General features: G+C 34.6%; 1 protein-coding gene across 1 annotated transcript in view; it reads left to right on the top strand.

Moving 5' to 3' along the window:
• The window catches only part of LOC150091578 (DNA mismatch repair protein Msh3-like), a 274,897-nt gene that overhangs the window by 52,751 nt on the left and 202,311 nt on the right, over nucleotides 1–19,835 (top strand). Inside the window, exons 8-9 of the mRNA XM_090369011.1 lie at nucleotides 16,107–16,298; nucleotides 17,033–17,165. Coding sequence (XP_090225137.1) covers nucleotides 16,107–16,298; nucleotides 17,033–17,165 — 325 coding nt within the window. The remainder of the gene's footprint in view (nucleotides 1–16,106; nucleotides 16,299–17,032; nucleotides 17,166–19,835) is intronic.

Below are 19,835 nucleotides of genomic sequence, written 5' to 3'. Positions count from 1 at the left end.
ATTACCATCAACAAGTATTGCTCAATCACTCCATATATCTAGTTGTCATAGTACTTTTAACTGCAACAAAGGCATGTGCATACATCCAATCATGGAGGCGGTTATCCTGCAATGTGATAAACATTGGCACATGCCCCATGTGCATGCCCTTCCTTTTCATTTGCAGCTACAATCTAGTTCTAACCAGTGATTGTCTCTACTGTTGCTTGCACTCGTGTCATGTTTTGTTTGCCTTACATGACCATGCCCGGGTATTCTTTGTTTCATACTAATGTTCAAGCTGATGAAGAGTCCCTCAGACTCAAAAGCTATTTTATTTAATTTATTCTATTCATTTAGTTTAACTTTATTTTGTACCTGTAGTTTCTATTAAAGGTTATTATCTTGTTTGCACCTGCAATTTCATTATTACTATTTAAGTTCCTCCGGTGGAGAACAATATTCATACTTCCTATGCTATGGATCCCAGAGCAAGAGGCCTATTTAATTTTATGGCATTAATGGATGAGTACTGTAATAATTGTGGTTATTCCATTCTTAATTAAATATTTAATTGTATTAAATTCTTGAAACTATTTTGTTTTCGTCTTGTGTTCTCACCTTATAGACAATCTTGTTGAGATGAAGAAATGTTTTGGATCAATGAACAAATTTCCTTTGTTTAACGAAAAGATACAAAGTTGGACATGGCATTTTTAACATCTAATTTGGCTGAAAAAGATTTCATTGAAGTGGTGTAACTGCAAAATAAAAAAAGACATAAGCTGTGTGTGTGTGTGTGTGAGAGAGAGAGAGAGAAGAGAGAGAGAGAGAGAGAGAGAGAGAGAGAGAGAGAGAGAGAGAGAGAGAGAGAGAGAGAGATGTGTCTAGGAATAAATTTATCATATAAACTGACTCACCCATATCAAGTTCAGGAATTCTCTTGAAAAGAGATAGTTTTGTAAATATATAAAAATTTCTTTGTTTCCATAGATTTAATCTACTGTAGACAAAAACAAAAAAAGTGACATCTATAGAAAATTTAAAAGATTGATATATTACAAATTAAACTTGGAGGAGGGGTTACTTACTAAATGTGTTTGTTCCTTATTCAGTGAAGAAGCACAGAATCATTCATTTGCTTTTAGAGTATACTAGATCTGTTCATTGGCATGTATACCAGAACTTATTTAACTAATTTTGAAATAAATTAGTTACGTAAAATATTTTTGATTATATATTTATCAGCAATTTAATTTTATAATAATATTGTAGGAATACAGTAGACCTTACCTTAAAAAAGAAAAAAGGTAAACTGCAGCCATTATCAACCCATTGCAGGATGGAAGCTTCCTCAACAATTCATGCTAAGGGAAATGGACCATAATCTGCCACGCTGGTCCAGTGCGGGTTGGCAGATTGACCATATTTAGCAGTCAGGGGCTTGAACCCCGGTCTAACTCAAAGAGCATGTGCTACTGCACTCCCACTCCTGACCACTTGGCTATGGAGGCCATGATCCTACCTAATCCAGATTATTTAGCAGGAGAGGTCATCCAGATTAGGTGATAATCTTAATGAAGCAAAAGATTGCCCTAAAAGACAAAAAAAATTAGAACACAAATAAATAGAAAATTTAATGATATAAAATAGCACTGTAGAGCCTTTATTTAAAAACTATAAAAAGACAATATATTTATCCATCGATAGAAGACTCAGAAGTTGTACGGCAGACTCTTGATTAACCGGGACACTTCAAGACAAAGTAAAAAAAAAAAAAAATATCCACCAGAAATCATAAAATTGAAGTCATAAATAGAATGGGTATAAACAGATATCGTAAATAAGCGACAAGAAGTGGTGTCATAAGTCGTGATTGGCAGATGAATGTACCTATTATCCCACAATTATTATAGACACCAGCTGTTCAAAAAAACAATGGAAACAGAACAAATGTTTAGTTTGTTTTAGTGTTGTGTGGATTATTGTTCTCCATTGCACCACAAAAAAAAAAAAAAAAAAAATTGTTTCATTATTTTGTCAGGAGTTTGAATTTTTTTTATAGTATATATATATATATAATGTTTTTTAATTATTATTTATTATTTGAGCCTATTTGATTAATGCTTTTTTATCACTTGCTACGTTAATGCTATTGTCATGTGGCAATTTGACATTATACGTGTTGGTTAATTGAATAAATTAACCAGCACTGGTTAATTGATTAAATTGCTTCAGTTTGGTCAATTTTTCATTTACTGGTATTTATCTACTATCTATGTGGGTATTTAGGTGTATCGGGAACAGGAGATCCAGTTAGCCCGTGCAGTCTAACTTCTTCCTGGGCGTCTGTACATGTAATGGTAAATAATAATAATAATAATAATAATAAATGAAGTTAATATTTTGTATTTCAAACAAACAACAAATAAATCAATGTTAACTAACATTCTTTTACCTGGTCATCTACCCGCTACTTCGTCAGGGGCTTTGAGCAGGTCGATAGCCAGATTAAAGGAATGTCTCATACCTACCCGTTTCTGTTATCCCTTTATCAGTTTTGCCTTTTTAGTGATATTTTTGTATATAATTACTTAATTACTTTGTTTGGATAACTTTAGTTAATTGATTTTAGATAATCTTTGATTAATTAATTTTATCTCCACCTATGCGCCAACTGAGACTAGCCTGGACCCGACCAAGAATGACTTCTACAACCAGCTCCAACATACGCTGGATTCAATTCCGCAGACAGAAGTGATCATCCTCACAGGGGACTTTAATGCCCACATTGGCGTGGACAGTTCTGATTGGGAAACAACAATGGGCAAGTTTGGCCATGGGAAGATCAACGACAACGGACTATGTTTGTTGTCCTTTGCCGCATCTAACAACGTGATCATTGGAAACAGCCATTTCCAGCACCCTCAAAAACATCAACTTACATGGCGAAATCCATCTGGCAAGGACTCAGCAATCCTGGACTACATTTTGATCAATGCCAAATTTCACTCATCACTCATGGACGTTCGTGCCATGAGGGGACCTGATTGCGGATCTGATCACTACCTCATCCGGGCTAAGGTGCAGCTCAAATTACGGCATGCAAAAAGATCATCTCGGTCAGCCAAGCTGGACTGGAGGCAGCTAATGAATGCTGCCAACAAACAGGCATATCAGATCGCCCTATCCAACCGCTTCGAGATGCTGGCCGTGCCCGAGGATATAAATGAAGAAGAAAAGCAGATCTCTGATGCCATCCTGGAATGTGCCAAGCCCCTATGTCCACCTGCCCGACGTCGAACACAACCATGGATATCAGACGAGTGCCTCGACCTCGTGGACAAACGGAAACAGGCAAAGTTGGTCGACTTTGAACGGTACCGGCAGCTAAACCGAGAAGTCCGACAAAGAATGACAGCAGAAAGAGAAGCATACTGGAACCAAGTGGCAGATGATCTTGAAGTGGCGGCATCCAAGAACGAGTACCGCACTCTCTACCGCACCCTCAGATGTCTGAGTGGAAAGACCAAATTGACTAGTGACAACATCAAGAATGCTGATGGACCTTCGTGCAATCACCAGCCGAACGCCTGCAACGGTGGAGTGAATTCTTCAAAGCTTTGTATAATCACGACCCACCTCAGGGACCGCCAGCAACAGCACTCTCGATCGACCCCCATGAGGTCTCCATGGTCGATGTTGAGCCTACAGTAGAAGAAGTGAAAGCAGCCATACAATCCCTGAAGAATGGCAGGGCACCAGGAGTGGACCAAGTCACCACAGAAGCGATCAAAGCCGGGGGAGATGTACTGCTTCGCCGACTACACTCACTCCTCAAAACCATCTGGTGCACTGAACAAATTCCGCTAACATGGAGGAAAGCCATTATCATACAGATCCACAAGAAAGGTGATAACCGGGACTGCAAGAACTACCGTGGCATCAGCCTCCTTTCCATCATCGGAAAGGTCTTTATGAAGATCATCCAGTCAAGACTGCAAAAACATTGCGAGCAAACCAGTCGAGAAGAACAGGCAGGATTTAGACCCGGGCGAGGATGCTGTGATCAAATCTTTGCCATTCGTCAGCTGATGGAGGAGAGGATCCGGTGTGGACAGCGAACCGTCATTGTTTTCATTGACTTTAAGTCTGCTTTCGACTGTGTCCACCGGCCTGCCTTATGGAAACTACTAGAGGTTGAACATGTCCCTCGAAAAGTCATCACATTCCTCCAAACTGCATACAATGGTTTAACCAGCCAGGTGCGCATCCAGAACGATTTATCCGAGGAATTTACCATCCAAACTGGAGTCCGCCAAGGGGATGTAGCCTCCCCGTTGCTTTTCAACATCGTGGTCGACGCCATTATGAGGCAAGCATTCAGAAACAGACAGGGCATACAATATGACAAGGATCACTATGTGACTGACCTGATGTTTGCTGATGATAGTGCTATCCTTGCCGGTAACGACGCTGAAGCCACGGACATCCTCTACGACATTGCCCGCATTGCCCGGCCATACGGTTTGAAGATCAATGCTGGTAAGACAAAGGCCCTGACAACAGATGGGTCGCAAGCCACCATCTATCTCGAAGGCGTCCAGATCGAGCAAGTGCAGGACTTTAAATACCTTGGGTCGCTGGTCCAGGAGAAGAAAGTTGCATCCACCATGGAAATCCACAGCAGAATTGGACAGGCGGCCACTGCGTTCGCCTCGCTCAAATGGTGTCTGTGGAAGAGGACCAACATTTCCACAAAGACTAAAATCCGACTCTTCCGGACTTTGATCCTGCCCATTCTTCTTTACGGATTGGAAACATGGATTTGTCTCAAGTTAGATTTGAACAAATTTGAGGTATTCCAAATGCGATGCCTGCGGCAGATCTTGGGCATCTCTCTTCGCGACCGCATCACTGATGATACCATCCGCGCCAGATGCCAACAGCAACCAACCATTGCCAACCAAATCCAGAAGCGAAGGCTTAGATGGTTTGGCCACGTATGTAGAATGGGCACGAACAGAATACCATCCACACTCCTTTGGAGACAACGACCCACCCAATGGAGCATCCAACGGACCGCGCCTAGGAAAACGTGGGCCAAGCAAGTGGAAAATGACTCGAAGAGCCGATGTCTCGACCTTAACCAGGCCAGGACTGACGCCATGGATCGTAAGGTATGGAAGAACATCACAGAGCAAGTCCGAAACCCTGCGGCACCTACAGCAGCATACTGGTTGCGTGGCCAACCGCCTTCCCCAGCTGCCAGCTAAGGACCAAAGAAGAAGAAGAAAAGAAGAATTAATTTTGGTAAACTTTATTTATATTGATTTTAGATAATCTAATTATAATTTTAGAAATATTTTTAATCTTACAATCGGAATCAGCAAACTGGTATAGGTGATACAAAGCCCAACGGGTGAGTATCTGGTAAGTGAGGAGGTTTTTACTTACAGTCAGTTGTCCTGTGGTGGTCAGTCGGAAGAAGGGCGTTAGTCCCGTTCTCTGTTTGTTTTATTGACCGATCGGTTTTTAGTGCGCAGATGAGCCTATTGTTTGTTATGGCATGATGTTGATATTGCTGTAGGGCGATATATTTGCAAGTCATGAGAGGGTTGATTTTTACGTATTGCTGGGGGTGGGAGGCTGAGGTTGGGGGAGTTCTTCCGAGTTGAAATGATATGTTTTTCGTATATACAAGCCCGATATATTAGAAAATTACGTGGTGATTATTATTGATGATGAGGTTTTGAAGAAATGAGTGTTTTTATGATGTTAAGATGATGTCCATTTGCGTTTTTTCATGAATTTGTATTTACATGATTTTTCCATTGTTATTTTCATGAATTTATTATTTACATGAAGTTTGTCATTGCTATCCCTTGGACTGGGCCGGTATAGCTTTTCTAAGGAATAACGGCCCGTATTGTCCTAGGGGATAGCTATTTACATATATACAGCCTCTTACTAAGTGAATGTTTACCTTGTGTCTCCTTGTGCTGTTTAGTTTAAATATGTTCTTTGTACTTTGCTATATTTCCATTTGGGCATTTCTAATTTTTATTTTTATATTTTTATATCGAAAGGGTGGGTTAGTATAGGTCAGAGGATGAGCCTCTTCTGAGAGCAATCAATCCGGGCCTCAATTTAGGTAGTTTTTATCCTGCTTTTTAATTTGGTATTTGGCTACTTGATGGTTTATAGCTGTTTTGTGGTGTTTTCAATTATTCTATATGGGCAGATGTTCGGTTGATTTTTGATGTTCATATGTATGGCCGCTTTAATGTGGTGTTTGCTGTAATTGTTTGGTATATTGTTTTTGGCGAGGGTTTTTATTAGTTTTTTAATTGCTTCTGTTATATTTTCTGAATTATTGCATATGTTTGTTAATCTGGTTGTTCGGTTCCTAATTGTTTTTCCTTGTATGTGCTTAGCAATGTTGCTATCCCAGTGGATGAGCTTTATGGCGGGAAAGTTGAAGTAGTCTCTTTTGTCGTAATGTTTAGTGTCGATATTATCTTTGGTGATATTGATCTGGCTGTTGAGGTAAAATGTTTGTAGGTTACTGTCTGGGTTGGTACGTTCAATGCTAAGGTCTGTGGGGTAGATTTCCTGGGCTAATGTTTCGAAGTTGTCGTAGTTGACGACTAGGACGTCATCGATATATCTGTATATGTTGACTCCTTCTTGTATGTTATTTTCAAAGTGGTGTAAGTAAAGGTTGGCTATTGTGCTGAATGCCAAAAGAGAAAACACGAGGACATACTTATAATAATGTACAAATCACTACACCCATACGGACTCAATAACAGATTCAATGGCAGAAACTTCATATATACCAACCCCGACCAATGTACATACACTATCTTTCAGCTCAACAAAAACTGGCACAAAAATGGATTAAAGCATAATAAAATTAGACAAGAAAACAATGAAGACGACAAATACAAAACACAAAACCTAAACGACTTCGAAAAACTCATCACAGAATGGGATACGGACCCCATCAATATTAAAAATATCCACAACACCCTATTTACTCTTAAAATTAGCAGACTTAAAGCGCTATACAGAATTCACCAAAAACTCAATATTCAGAACATACACCTGAACCATACCCTAGAAGATGTATGCAAATTCAGAATCGGCACTGATTACAAAGACAGATCAAAAAACGAATGCTGCACAATCAAATTCCTGAACCGGACATTCAACCATGTTAACATCAGTGACATTATGGATAACACCAAAAAGTTCCTACCTATCAAAAACATCAGCATAAAAGTTAGAAATAGTTTCACAAAACCTATAGGCATAACCATATGTAACTACAAAAACACCATCAGCAATATGAACAATGCAGAACAACCTTGCCACTGCCTAAATAAGAAATACAAAAAATACATAGATCCACATCATAACCACATCATCACAGGCGACCTTAGCATTATAGAGGATTGCACACTAAAAGAAATCATGAAAAAAGGAACCAAGTTCAGACTCAATAGCCCAACCAATTTAAAAAGCACACGAAAATCTATATACAAGGACCTACTACAATTCGCTTTCAAAACTGCATATAAATATAACACACCTATAGAGGCATTCCAAATATGGATAAACAAAACCACAGAAAAAATCATGAACAGATTCCAAGAAGTCTTAACGCCACAAAATTACATGAAACAATATAATTTAAAAAACATTAACCACAAGACGAAAGAACTGCAAAGCAAATTCGTTATAACAAACACAGACAAGGCCAACAACAACTTCAGTATAATATGCAAAAAGTTTTACATAGACACAATTAAAGACGAAATGAACCACAGTGAAACATACAAAAAAAATAAACTCCACACCAAACAGCATCAGCAAAAAAATCATAGCATTACACAAAAAACACAAGCTGAAAATAGACACTATAAAATACCCATTCATTTACTGGATCCCAAAGTTTCACAAAATACCTACCGGAAAAAGGTTCATCACATCTGGAAAAAGCAGCTACATAAAACCATCCAGCAGCCTACTGGAAAACAAACTTAAAATTATAACTAGCGAAATAACTAACACCAAAATCATCACCAACAACAAAAAATATCTAGATTACATTCTAAACAAAAACAACAATATCAGAAGCATCTACACCTATGACTTCAAAAACCTCTTCACTAGCATTTCACATGACAATCTAATCAAAGTCCTCACATACTACTTTCAAAACCACCAAAAAAATTTGAAATGCAATAAACAATACTGGCACGATCTAATCAATCTCAACGTCAAAAATAACTACATAATGATGGGAAACAGCATCTACCTACAGACAAGAGGGATAGCCATGGGATCTTGCTGCTTCAGCACAATAGCCAACCTTTACTTACACCACTTTGAAAATAACATACAAGAAGGAGTCAACATATATAGATATATCGATGACGTCCTAGTCGTCAACTACGACAACTTCGAAACATTAGCCCAGGAAATCTACCCCACAGATCTTAGCATTGAACTTACCAACCCAGACAGTAACCTACAAGCATTTTACCTCAACGGCCAGATCAATATCACCAAAGATAATATCGACACTAAACATTACGACAAACGAGACTACTTCAACTTCCCCGCCATAATGCTCATCCACTGGGATAGCAACACTGCTAAGCACATACAAGGAAACACAATTAGGAAACAAACAACCAGATTAATAAACATATGCAATAATTCAGAAAATATAACGGAAGCAATTAAAAAACTAATAAAAACCCTTTCCAAAAACAATATACCAAACAATTACAGCAAACACCACATTAAAGCGGCCATACATATGAACATCAAAAATCAACCGAACGTCTGCCCATATAGAATAATTGAAAACACCACAAAACAGCTATAAACCATCAGTAGCCAAAAACCAAATTAAAAAGCAGGATAAAAACTATCTAAATTGAGGCCCGGATTAATTGCGCTCAGAAGAGGCTCGTCCTCCGAGTGCTCTGTAATCCGGCATCCTATACTAACCCACCCTTTTGATATAAAAATAAAAATTAGAAATGCCCAAATGGAAATATAGCAAAGTACAAAGAACATATTTAAACTAAACAACACAAGGAGATTCACTTAGTAAGAGGCTGTATATATGTAAATAGCTACCCCCCTAGGACAATACGGGCCGTTATTCCTTAGAAAAGCTATACCGGCCCAGTCCAAGGGATAGCAATGACAAACTTCATGTAAATAATAAATTCATGAAAATAACAATGGAAAAATCATGTAAATACAAATTCATGAAAAAACGCAAATGGACATCATCTTAACATCATAAAAACACTCATTTCTTCAAAACCTCATCATCAATAATAATCACCACGTAATTTTCTAATATATCGGGCTTGTATATACGAAAAACATATCATTTCAACTCGGAAGAACTCCCCCAACCTCAGCCTCCCACTCCCGGCAATACGTAAAAATCAACCCTCTCATGACTTGCAAATATATCGCCCTACAGCAATATCGACATCATGCCATAACAAACAATAGGCGCATCTGCGCACTAAAAACCGATTGGTCAATAAAACAAACAGAGAACGGGACTAACGCCCTTTTTCCGACTGACCACCACAGAACAACTGACTGTAAGTAAAAACCCCCTCACTTATCCAGATACTCACCCTTGGGCTTTGTATCACCTATACCAGTTTGCTGATTCTGATTGTAAGATTCAAAATATTTCTAAAATTATAATTAGATTATCTAAATCAATATAAATAAAGTTTACCAAAATTAATCAAAGATTATCTAAAATCAATTAACTAAAGTTATCCAAACAAAGTAATTAAGTAATTATGTACAAAAATATCACTAAAAAGGCAAAACTGATAAAGGGATAACAGAAACGGGTAGGTATGAGACATTCCTTTAATCTGGCTATCGACCCGCTCAAAGCCCCCGACGAAGTAGCGGGTAGATGACCAGGTAAAAGAATATTAGTTAACATTTATTTGATGTTTGTTTGAAATACAAAATATTAACTTCATTTATTATTATTATTATTATTTACCATTACATGTACAGACCCCCAGGAAGAAGTTAGATTGCACAGGCTAACTGGATCTCCTGTTCCCGATACACCTAAATACCCTCATAGATAGTAGATAAATACCAGTAAATGAAAAATCGACCAAACCGAAGCAATTTAATCAATTAACTAGTAATACAGCAAAATTTATTCAATTATCCAGTATATATATATATATATATATATATATATATATATACACACACACACATTTTTTTTTTTTTTTTTTTTAGAAATCATGAAAATGATGGGTAAATTCAAAAGAGTTGTGTTTCCAATCGAACAAAAACTTGAAATTATTCAAAAGTTTGAAAACAGTGCATCTGTTAAATCTTTAATTAACTATTATAATATTGGTTACCAAACCAAATCATATGTGACATCGTAAAAAATAATGGGAAGCTATTAGATTTTGTGGGCATATCTGATAGCATTAAAGGCATGACTATCAGGAAAATGATGAAACCATCTGCATACGAGGACCTCGACAAGGCAATAAATGGTGTTGTAGTTTAGCCAACAATTACATAAACCCATAATATATGAAATATGTTTAAATCCATAATATAAGCCGACCAGGTTAGCCAGGTGGGTAAAGTGCCTGCCTGGCAACCCAAAGGTCGCGGTTTCGAATCCCGCCTCAGGCTTGGATATTACGATGGTGCCGTACTGTCTGGTTGGACCTCAAGGCCATACACGAAGGAAGCAGAAAAAAACTGGTTCCTTTGTTGTATTGCTCACATCATATGATTAAAAAAAAATATATATATATATATATATATATATATATATATATATATATAGTATATAAAACAGGTGAAAAAGGTAAAGAAAGGAGAAGAAAAAGGTAAAGAAAGGAAAAGAAAAAGAAAATAGAGAATACATGTACCTGGACGCGCAAGGCTACAGAACAGGATACAACTATAAAATAAAACATAGAAATAAATGATAAAGGACATAGTAAGATGGGAAAGTTATTAACAACAACGTGCCATGCCTAATGGAAGATATGAGAAGAAAAGAATGTTAAGATTCTAATGAATTAAGTGGAAAAATTGGCTGAATTGATAAGCCAAATCATATTTACAAAAGCTAGAAAAAAGTGGTAATTAATGCATATTAAAAAGTAGTAATAAATAGAAATGAAAATAATGAAAATAAAAATTGGTACATAGATCAGGTATTTCATCAGCAGACTACACCCGATCATGTACCAAAATACTGCGTTTCTATACAAACCCATGCCGATGGAGGTAGCAATAAATTAAAAAAAAAAAAAAAAAAATTAAAAATTAAAATTTTATGAAACCTTCATAGACATGAGTGAGGTAGCCCCAACGCAGTGTGTATATTTTAAGTAAACTGTTAAATTAAAAGGTGTACCAGGCAGCAGCATAGAAAAGGGAAGTAATACAAGGTATGGGTGGGAAAAAAGATAGTAGTAAAAAAAGGAGGCGAAAATAGCGAGAATAAGAAAAGAAGGAATGTCCGAATCACCCTCGTATTGCACTAATAGTTCAACGGACGGAAAAAGCAGAATAGAAAGTATAAAGACGTAAAGAGAAGGAAAAGATTTTAAAGATACTAGGCAAGCTGGGTTCGTAAGTACCCAACCTCTTAGAGAGGGCCTTGGCTGTGAAGGTGTTAGTAGAAGAGGAAAATTAATACTGCTAGCCTGTGAAATATTTTGTTAATGTCACATGTAAAAAAACTAGTATAAAATTACATACCTTTAAAATTATGTAGCATCAATTAGTAGAATTATGTAGCGTCAATTAGTAAAATTATGTAGGATCAATTAGTAAAATGCATAATAAACATGATTAATAAATAGAATACAAACAAGGAGAGGTTGCTTAGTAGAAAAATAATAATGGACGCCCTCTATAGTTAAAAGTGAGGAAAAGGTCCGAATAATAATTAAAAATAATTAAGCAAAAATAATTAAAATAAAATAATGGAAAAAATTAAATAGATAAAACTTAAAAGGTAACTTAGAAAGTGAAAAGACATGAGCATCGTTCAGAATAGAAGTCATATGATGTGATCACTTTCAAAGTGGTGGGAATACCACCATTTAAATTTACAACTATACATCTGTACAAATTATCATGTTAACCCTAATCAAAATGAGATATAGTGAAACCGAATTTATGTTTAATGAAGTTAGAAAGATTTTTAATAATACGATTTATAAAATTAATAGGAATATCATTTAAACATAATTTGGTATATAGGCCGTTTAAAGCTTTGATAAAAAGTGTTTGATTGCTGCTAAGATACGCAAGACGTAAAATTTGTGTATGGATGATATTTTTATGAACTGTAATGGAAATATTAGAGTTCCAATTTGTTAAATAAATAATGTTGAAATTAAATTGACTTCTTTTATCAAATACTTCCAAGATATTACGAAGAGGTGAATTATTTAAAGTAATGCTTAAATCGAGAAAGTTTGCGTGTTGGTTACCATTATTTTCTTTGTTTAAGGTAAGTTCAGTAGGATATATCAATTTAGCAATATTTTCAAAATGATAATTTAAAATCAAGATATCATCAACATATCTAAATGCGAAGAAATTAAGGTTTGGATTGTTATTAGTATAAAGATCTTCGTAGTAATGTAGAAATAAGTTGGAAACTATACTGGAAATTTGTGAGCCCATGGGAACTCCTATTGATTGTCTATAGGTATTACTGCCATCGTAAATATAGTTATTAAGAATACATAAGTTGATATAATTATTCCAGACAATCTCATCCACGGGTAGAACGTGCTTGTATTTAAGATATAATTGATTGAGTACAGAGATAATTAAATGATGTGGTAAGGAAGTAAATAAATTAGTAAAGTCATAGGTTTCGATACTAAAGATTTTGGCATTAGAATTGAAGATTTTAATGATGTTGTGGTTATTATTAATGATCCAGGTTGATGGAATATTAATGAAGATGGTAGTTAGTAGTTTAAAAAATTGTTTACCTGGAAGATAACAACCGCTTTATCTTCCAGGTAAACAATTTTTTAAACTACTAACTACCATCTTCATTAATATTCCATCAACCTGGATCATTAATAATAACCACAACATCATTAAAATCTTCAATTCTAATGCCAAAATCTTTAGTATCGAAACCTATGACTTTACTAATTTATTTACTTCCTTACCACATCATTTAATTATCTCTGTACTCAATCAATTATATCTTAAATACAAGCACGTTCTACCCGTGGATGAGATTGTCTGGAATAATTATATCAACTTATGTATTCTTAATAACTATATTTACGATGGCAGTAATACCTATAGACAATCAATAGGAGTTCCCATGGGCTCACAAATTTCCAGTATAGTTTCCAACTTATTTCTACATTACTACGAAGATCTTTATACTAATAACAATCCAAACCTTAATTTCTTCGCATTTAGATATGTTGATGATATCTTGATTTTAAATTATCATTTTGAAAATATTGCTAAATTGATATATCCTACTGAACTTACCTTAAACAAAGAAAATAATGGTAACCAACACGCAAACTTTCTCGATTTAAGCATTACTTTAAATAATTCACCTCTTCGTAATATCTTGGAAGTATTTGATAAAAGAAGTCAATTTAATTTCAACATTATTTATTTAACAAATTGGAACTCTAATATTTCCATTACAGTTCATAAAAATATCATCCATACACAAATTTTACGTCTTGCGTATCTTAGCAGCAATCAAACACTTTTTATCAAAGCTTTAAACGGCCTATATACCAAATTATGTTTAAATGATATTCCTATTAATTTTATAAATCGTATTATTAAAAATCTTTCTAACTTCATTAAACATAAATTCGGTTTCACTATATCTCATTTTGATTAGGGTTAACATGATAATTTGTACAGATGTATAGTTGTAAATTTAAATGGTGGTATTCCCACCACTTTGAAAGTGATCACATCATATGACTTCTATTCTGAACGATGCTCATGTCTTTTCACTTTCTAAGTTACCTTTTAAGTTTTATCTATTTAATTTTTTCCATTATTTTATTTTAATTATTTTTGCTTAATTATTTTTAATTATTATTCGGACCTTTTCCTCACTTTTAACTATAGAGGGCGTCCATTATTATTTTTCTACTAAGCAACCTCTCCTTGTTTGTATTCTATTTATTAATCATGTTTATTATGCATTTTACTAATTGATCCTACATAATTTTACTAATTGACGCTACATAATTCTACTAATTGATGCTACATAATTTTAAAGGTATGTAATTTTATACTAGTTTTTTTACATGTGACATTAACAAAATATTTCACAGGCTAGCAGTATTAATTTTCCTCTTCTACTAACACCTTCACAGCCAAGGCCCTCTCTAAGAGGTTGGGTACTTACGAACCCAGCTTGCCTAGTATCTTTAAAATCTTTTCCTTCTCTTTACGTCTTTATACTTTCTATTCTGCTTTTTCCGTCCGTTGAACTATTAGTGCAATACGAGGGTGATTCGGACATTCCTTCTTTTCTTATTCTCGCTATTTTCGCCTCCTTTTTTTACTACTATCTTTTTTCCCACCCATACCTTGTATTACTTCCCTTTTCTATGCTGCTGCCTGGTACACCTTTTAATTTAACGGTTTACTTAAAATATACACACTGCGTTGGGGCTACCTCACTCATGTCTATGAAGGTTTCCTAAAATTTTAATTTTTAATTTTTTTTTTTTTTTTTTTTAATTTATTGCTACCTCCATCGGCATGGGTTTGTATAGAAACGCAGTATTTTGGTACATGATCGGGTGTAGTCCCCTGATGAAATACCTGATCTATGTACCAATTTTTATTTTCATTATTTTCATTTTTATTTATTACTACTTTTTAATATGCATTAATTACCACTTTTTTCTAGCTTTTGTAAATATGATTTGGCTTATCAATTCAGCCAATTTTTCCACTTAATTCATTAGGATCTTAACATTCTTTTCTTCTCATATCTTCCATTAGGCATGGCACGTTGTTGTTAATAACTTTCCCATCTTACTATGTCCTTTATCATTTATTTCTATGTTATATATATATATATATTTTATATATATATATATATATAAAACACATGAAATGCATTCACAATTATTAAAATTGTGAAAACATTTCATGTGTAATCAGTCAGAGTTATAATTTAAGTAATGATTATGTTATGTTTACATATATACGTATAAAGAAGTATGCAAATGAAGCGATATAAGTAATAACACCCATCTGACTCTGCATCAACAACAATGCAAAATGTTATATATGTTCCGTCTCTCTCTCTCTCTCTGCACAGTCCTAAATCCTGTGTGTCTTACAAAGTACAATACTCACCTGAGAATAGAATTTTTCTAATTTCAATCCTGATTAGCAAGGGTTTATTGTATTGTGGTAATGATTTGCTAAAATAGAAATAAGATTAAATTAAATATCCAATTTTATTTTTATTTAGCTTTGCAGTGTATTTTAGGCCCCAGCTCTTCATTTTATTTTGAATTCATCAATGAATAATTATATTCATTGACTTTAAGCATTTCCTTGCAGTTTCTTGCAAGAAACTGACAGCAACACTATGTTTAACCTAAAATCCTTTTTATATACTATATTACTTTTTTAATAACCATAGTCCTCCATACAGCTAGACTTGAACCCCAGTGATTTCACTTATTCAGGCCGATGAAAGAATATTTGGAAAGGCAGGACTTCTAAGGGGTTGAAGAATTCAAGCATTGTATCATAAAGTGGCTATAACGACAACATTATTGTTTTGCCACAATGGAATAAATGCATTAGAAGTATGGTCAATGACCATACTTCTATCACTTGGAAAGAAATAGTAGAAGTGGCTATTATTATAGAACATGTTTCTTGTAAAAGATTACATTTCTAAAACTATGCTCATATGAAGTACGTTGCATTGTACATTATGAAATTAATTACTTTGAGATAATGCTGCTCTAAGCAGAAGTTCTCTTGACTTTTTTTTATCTAATGTGCATTTTTTGTCATTACAGCTCATTTTCATCAATATCAGCTTTTAATTTCATGCGTCTGAGTGCTACAGCAATGCATAATTTGGAGTTGTTTAAAAACCTTACAAATAACACAGCGTATGGTACTGTTTTCTGGGCTGTAAACAATACTGTTACTAGGTTTGGTGCAAGACTCTTGCGACTATGGTTAGCAAGACCACTTACTGATCTTGAGTAAGCATGATTTTGATCTTATATTTCTTATTAACAGAATTAATATGAAATAATGGCAAATGCAAGTAACATTTAATGGTACATAATCTTTTATCAAATTAGTTTAAAATTTTTATACATGATATTAAACTTATTTTTTAAATTGTGAATGCATTTCATGTGTAATCAGTCAAAGTTATAATTTAAGTAATGATTTAAGTCATAATTTAAGAAATGGCTCAGATAGGTTCCACATTGTGGATGTAATAATAGTCCCCAGTGTGGAATCTATCTGATCCATTAGCACTGCATTACCTCAGAGGGAAAAAATGCTAACTTGATTGAATTCTACAGTTAGTTTTAAAGTAATTCATTATGATTGCTTTTAATTAACCCTCATACCAGGTGCAATGTGTCCATTGCAGCTCTTGCACCATTAGACCTTAATAATAACAGTATAGTTTCAATTTTGTTTGTCTACTGTTTTCATTTTTTTATTTTATTTTAAATAGTTGTTTATTGTTCTGATTAGAACTGAAAATTTTGATTTAAAAAATGGGTACTATCTATTTGTACCAGCCAGCCAAAATCTCTTTTATATCAAGTTGAAAGTGATGTTAGTTATTTACCCTCGCAGAAATAGAACTTTTAAGAATAGCTTCATTAAATTAAATTAATGATATATTTAATTTTATTTTTATGCTCTTTCATTGTCAGCCTGTTGTTATTAAATTTGAAATATCTTATGTTTTCAGAGAAATCAAGAAGCGTCTTGAAATAATAACAGAAATCACCCATTCTAAATCTTCTGTTTTTAGCATTTTGAAAAATCTTCTGAATAAATTGCCTGATTTGGAACAAGGACTCTGTGCAGCTTTATATCAAAGGGTAATGGATTTTAAGTTATTTTGACATTACTGTAAATTAAAGAATGTGTTTTCTTTAGAGAGAGACAGAATTTAGTTTTTGATTTTCTTATTCTCTGTCAAAGAATATATTCTGCTGGTACTATTGTTTAATAAAATAGTAACTAGCTGGATTTGTGTACACTACTAAAAATTATATACAGTGAGTTAAATAGGGCTGTAGAGTTGTTTGTGCACACATGCTGTCTGCCTGTGGTTGCAATTTGTGTGTAATAAATCTACCATTGTGAAAGTTCACTTTCAAAGAAATGGCTGATGTACAAATAGTGTACAGTGCAGTTTGTAACACAAGTGCAACCCATTGAACTGCACCAATAACTTTTACCTTTGTAACAACAACCTTGTTTTACTACTTTTGAGGCACTTGGTTGAGAAAACAGTGTGATGAAGTGCATAGTACAGGAAGTTCAAGGACAATGCATGTGCCCCCCCCACACAAAAATAAAGGAGTAGGAAGTATTGCAGATTTTCAAAGGCCAACCTTCAGCTAGCATTCACGCTGTTCTGTATGCCATGACTGTGATGTTCTGTATGCCATGCAGAAGTAAAGCATGTGGTGCATGAGAAATAGCTGCTATCTCTCCCTTGCTACAAAAGGTGCGGTGGTTAAAAGCAGCTGATTACTTGCATTGGAGAAATTTTGCTAATGGTTTCATCAGCAGTGAACTTATGATTTCTCCTTCATTGTTTCGTTTACATATGAACAACAATTTTAAGAGATGGTGTTTTTAATAGTCCAAACATGCATATGTGAGCTGAAGAAAATCTGCATATTACAGGCAAAGTGCATGTCACAGCACTTTTAGATATTGTTCTTGGGGAACTCATTGATGTGTAGTGTACTATACTCTGTAATAGCCTCTTAGGACCACATGTCCCACCTGGATGAGTAATGGGGATTTCCTGGATTCCCACTGCCTGAATTATTGGAGGATGTATTTCTCCACATTAATGGAAGAGTGTGATTTATGCAAAAAAAAAAAAAAAAATACACCTGCTTATTTTATCTTGGTGGCATATTAAAATACTAGTATGTAGCCTGCTCTGAGTGGTGAATAGGTCATGGGGTATATGACCTATTCATCACTCAGACATATGACACAAGGAAGACAAGCTTCTGTCTTGTGTCTAACCTTCATGTGAAAAATGTTCATCCTAACCTCAGAATCTTTGAGTTTTCTCCAGTCAATGATGCATGGTTGTGTCCCCTTTAAAGAGGATGATGGGCAACACTTTTAAAGCTGCTGCTGTCAATGTAACAAAATTAAAATTTATAGAAATTTCATGGAAAAGTTTTGAACATCCTAGACAAAAGTTCACACTGACTTTTTTATCTTGTTTTGATATGAAGATTTCACTGTGATATTTGTTTGTAGAATTTGAAACACCCTGCATATATTTCCATATATGTTGGGTAACACTAGAAATTTTTAATATCATTGTTTAATAAACTTTTCATTTCATCCTTTTGATAAGCATAATAAGAACAACAAGAAATTTATTGTAGTCATTCAGAAATTTGAATAAAATCATAGTAAATGTTTAGAGACGACTTGTTTTTTTTTTTAATCAAGAACAATTTAAAAAAAAACAAAAAAACTTTGCTTTTGTTAAGTAATATTTGTACCTAATTCCAAGCAAGCAATTGCACCACCATGTGTAATATGAAATTATGTAATAAACTGTTACTTAAATATTGCTCATACTGTGATTTCCATTGTTTTCAAGCTTTTTTTTTTTTTTAATTATGAGAGCTTATTTTTTTAATAATTTTATGTGTTCTTAACTAAGTTGTTAAATTTTTTGCTCTGTATTTGTAAAACTAATATCAAACTAGAAAATGTACTGCATACATTTGATCCTCCCCCACTCAGTTTTGCGGCGCCTCTGTAGCCAGGTGGGCAGGAGCAGCAGTGCGTAGCACACACTTCTTGATTAGACCGAGGTTCGAGCCCATCACCACCAAATACGGAGGATGCGGAAAGGTCAGAGAATAACCACAGCATATCCCCGGAGCAATATGGCCTTAGTTGCTGATGCTCCTAAAAACCAAATAACAAACAAACAACTCAGTTTTGCAGTCCATGTTCTGGCACTTTCTGGCTATTTTTAGGAAATGGGTAAATCCAATAAATCATCTAAATGTCAGAAAATTTAGTTTTTGGGTTGGCCATTTGTCCAAGTGGCACATCACAGCTGCTTTACCATTCTGAGACAACTTTTACGGCTGTGAAGGCAAAATCTCCAATCTGTACTGGAGATTTTATCTCAGAGCCATAAAAGTTTTTCCCAAATCCAACAACTTTTAACTGAGCATACAGTAATGTACAGTATAATTATTGGGAATTAAGGCAGTTTGCATGGTTATATTTAATTTATGTTGTGGGGAACTTTGCTGTGGGATTGGCCGCTGTTTCTTCTGGAAAATATTAACATCTTTGATAATTAGCAAAGGAGAACAAAGAATTTATGGCTCCCCAAATAAATTATATATTCATACATGAATCATTAGGCTAACATAAATTTTAAATTTATGCTTCATATATTTTCAGTTCAATTCAGAACAATTTAATATTTTATGTATTTGAAAGGTTGAATTGTTTTTTCTCTTTTTGATTGGAATAATAACATC

Source organism: Mastigoproctus giganteus, chromosome 1 (genome assembly GCF_048544385.1).
Source record: "Mastigoproctus giganteus isolate SK-2022 chromosome 1, ASM4854438v1, whole genome shotgun sequence".
In the NCBI taxonomy this organism is placed as follows: Eukaryota; Metazoa; Arthropoda; class Arachnida; order Uropygi; family Thelyphonidae; genus Mastigoproctus; species Mastigoproctus giganteus.
The sequence above is the reverse complement of the archived record's forward strand: the minus strand, read 5'-3'. Positions and strand labels throughout refer to the sequence as shown.